The sequence below is a fragment of the Myotis lucifugus genome, unplaced genomic scaffold, assembly GCF_000147115.1.
Source record: "Myotis lucifugus unplaced genomic scaffold, Myoluc2.0 scaffold_126, whole genome shotgun sequence".
Lineage (NCBI taxonomy): Eukaryota > Metazoa > Chordata > Mammalia > Chiroptera > Vespertilionidae > Myotis > Myotis lucifugus.
The window spans coordinates 2,806,583-2,809,711 of record NW_005871174.1 but is presented as its reverse complement, the minus strand read 5'-3'; the positions used below and the strand labels follow the sequence as shown (position 1 = coordinate 2,809,711).

The following is a 3,129-nucleotide window of genomic DNA, read 5'->3' as shown; positions in this document are numbered from 1 at the left end:
TTTTCCCTAACAATGCTGGGAGTTTGAGAGCAGAAACAGAGAAAACATTCATCTGGGAATGTAGATTGATGGGTCAGAAGGACAGAGGCAGCTGAGAGTGCTGGTGAGAGTTAAAAAAAAAAAAAAGGAGGTGGGGAGTGGAGGGAGAGTAATGAGGCATGAGATTACAGGCCTTGATGATGATAAGAACATACTAAGTGAGTAAAAGAGAAACAGATGTCCAATGAGAGGGAATTTCGGTCAAAAAAAATACTTTCAATTTTAAGATATCAAGATAGCAGAGTACATGGTGAGTAATAGCAACAGACTCCTAATCAGTCTTTCTACCTGTCTTTGCCCCTCTACAGTCCATTATCCACACCGCCTAAAATGTGATCTTTCTAAAGTCTAATCATCTCTCCCCACTGACAGATGAATTCAGTCAGAAGCCATTTCAAAAAAGTCTTAATTATCACCTCCCCTACCCTGCTGGTTAATACCCAATTCCTCTACAAATCACTCCAGCCCAATCTTATACAAGCTTTTCTAGTTATAGTTCTCATACTATGTTTTACTTTACAAGTCTATTTCCCACATTAGATTCTGAGTTCCTTAAAAGCTGAAACCGAGTTTTAATCACTTTAAAATTCATATTTCAATGTCTTCCTGATAAATTCAACATTTAGAAGTATCAGCTCTGGCATTTCTGGTTTGCTTGTGCTTGTGTTATTACCTTTTTTACATATATATGTGTATATATTGATTTCAGAGAGGAAGGGAGAGGGAGATAGAAACATCAATGATGAGAGAGAATCATTGATTTACTGCCTCCTGCACCATCTGCATGAGCCTGCAACCTGGGCATGTGCCCTGACCAGGAATCAAACCATGACCTCGAGGTTCAATCACTGTATGTTTCTTTGGTGATAACTCTTTAGGCAACTTGTCCATTTTTGTGAAGATTTATTTAGTTAAAACTAGGTAGATAATATAATCTACAAATACACTTAGTCACACTGTATTATGTGATCATATGCAGAAGCAAATATTACAGCTATAGAAGGCTCAACAGGAAGAAGTGAAGATTTTTTTCAAGTTAGGCTGATCTACACCTTTGAGGAAGGGGATCCAGAGTTTTTTTCTGTAACAGTGGATGTGGTGTGGTGAGCCTTCTGTAGAAATAGACATAGATTGTAGCAAATACACTTATTGTGAAGATAGACATCTACAAAGATAGTAAGTGCTTAAAAATCTAAATATGGACAATAAATGAAAAACAACATTCCTAATTATATATTTCCTTTTCTATATTTCTGGAAAAATTAAAGATATGTATAGTATTTGGGGTCTAGGAGATTCATTCTACTGGAGTTATCTTAGAAAAAAAATGGTTGTGTCTGTCACCACCACCAAGAATAACCGAACACAAACAAATCTTTATGTTACCTGCTGTTCCTTAAAATGCCTTTAGAGCTAATCTTTCAGACTTTAACAACAGCCACTGCTTCTGTTTACTGCTGTTATAGTAAAACACTGAATGAGTTATGTGAGCTCATTCCATTGCCTGCAGGGCCGCATTTTCCCAGCCCTAATGTCACAAAAGGGCACAGCCCACACAAAAAACACACACTGTTTTCTTGAAATACTAAGGTCTCCCTCTCTCTCCTTGCTTGCACCTGTCTTAACTTAGTTCAAACATAGGCTATATCACAAAGACTGCTTAAGAAATTAATCAGAATCATGGTGTGTGTGTGTGTGTGTGTGTGTGTGTGTGTTAACAGATTTCACATCATATTCTCATTTGTTATCAAAATTCGCCGCGTTGAATCTTTAAGGATTATTCTATCTCACTCACCATTTTCTACTTCTTTGTGACCTCCACTTGGCACTCTGTGTCCTGGGCATCATACTTCGCACACAGTGGCACCTAGGGTTGACCCTGTAAGGCAGTCACAAAGTCCTTGCGGCAGCAAATAGTTACAGAGCTTCTGCTGGGGGTGAAGTCCCCTAAGGTGGTCAAGTTAAAGAACCGAAAGCATCCTGAAGGCAAGGACAGTGTTTTGAAGCACGGTATCCCCAGCATCCGATTCAGCTCTGGTACACGGTAGACATTCGATAATGCTGAATGAATGAAAACCGGCTCGGCGGGACCCTAACTCAACCCTCTTGTGCCACTTCCGAGACCTGCGGGCGCGGGTACAAGACGACAGGGAGCTGCTGGTTCTAATGACACAGCTACCGCAATTCTATGTTCCAACATCCATATTTTTCCTCCAAATAAAAAGAGGGGCCGGAGTCGTCTGCTCTTGGTTCTCTGGGACTAACCACAACAGCGCAGCGCTGCTGCGACTCCGCGGCGCGCTCCTCCCAGCGACGCGGACCTTCCCACGGGCGGAGCGAGCCAAGTTCCCGGCGCGCCCCGCGGCAACGCCGCGACGGTCCTGAAGGGGTCGCTGTTCCCGCGATCACCTCGCCACAAAGGCTCCGCCCCGCGGCGCCGCCCGCTTCCTCCGCTGGGAGCCTGACCCGGAGGCCAGAACGCCGACCCGTTTCCGGCTCGCCCACCGCGGCCAGCGCCGACGTTAGCGGCCGCGCTCCGGAAGGGACAGGCCCGGCGTCCCGGCTGCGGCGCCCGGACGCGGGGGCCGCTGGGAGGCGCTCGTCCTCTCCCCTCGCCCCACCCTCACCCCTCACCCCCGCCCCTTGACGGAAACGACAGCTGCGGCCGCGGGGCTGGCGCCGCCTCCCTCCGCTCCCCACGTCTGCCCGCGCCACTCCCGCCCGGCGCCCCAGCACGGCCGCGGCGCCTCCGCCTCCCCGCTAGGTCAGCCGGCAGCTCCGCCCGGCTGCGGCGAGGATGAACATGATGGACTTCAACGTCAAGAAGTTCGCGGCCGACGCGGGCACTTTCCTCAGCCGTGCGGTGCAGGTAGGCGGTGGGGGAAGGGGTGGCGTCTCCCGGAGGACCGGGTGGGGGGGATGCGGGAGCGTCCAGCCCGATCGCCGGGGCCCTCGCTCCCGGCTCGCCGACCACAGGGCTGTCTGCGGCGGCCGGAGGCCGAGAGATGGGCGCGCCTGCGCCCTGCGGGCCTGGGCGTCGTTCCGCGCTCTCTCTGCCAGCCGCCGCTCGGGGTGAGGGAGCGGGGGAGA

At 49.6% G+C, this 3,129-nt stretch overlaps 1 protein-coding gene across 9 annotated transcripts in view; it reads left to right on the top strand.

The window, feature by feature from the left end:
• Window positions 1-2,639: 2,639 nt before the first annotated feature.
• Window positions 2,640-3,129, top strand: part of SH3GLB1 (SH3 domain containing GRB2 like, endophilin B1) — a 32,778-nt gene continuing 32,288 nt past the window's right edge. For 3 of the 9 annotated variants that reach the window (XM_014460158.2, XM_006093912.3, XM_006093911.3), the window contains exon 1: window positions 2,640-2,908. Coding sequence is in view for 6 of the 9 variants with exons in the window: in XM_006093912.3 (XP_006093974.1) it covers window positions 2,837-2,908 (72 nt within the window). In the remaining 3 variants the exon portion in view is untranslated. The remainder of the gene's footprint in view (window positions 2,909-3,129) is intronic. The other 6 variants (XM_014460154.2, XM_023758250.1, XM_023758251.1 and 3 more) reach the window with 5 other exon arrangements.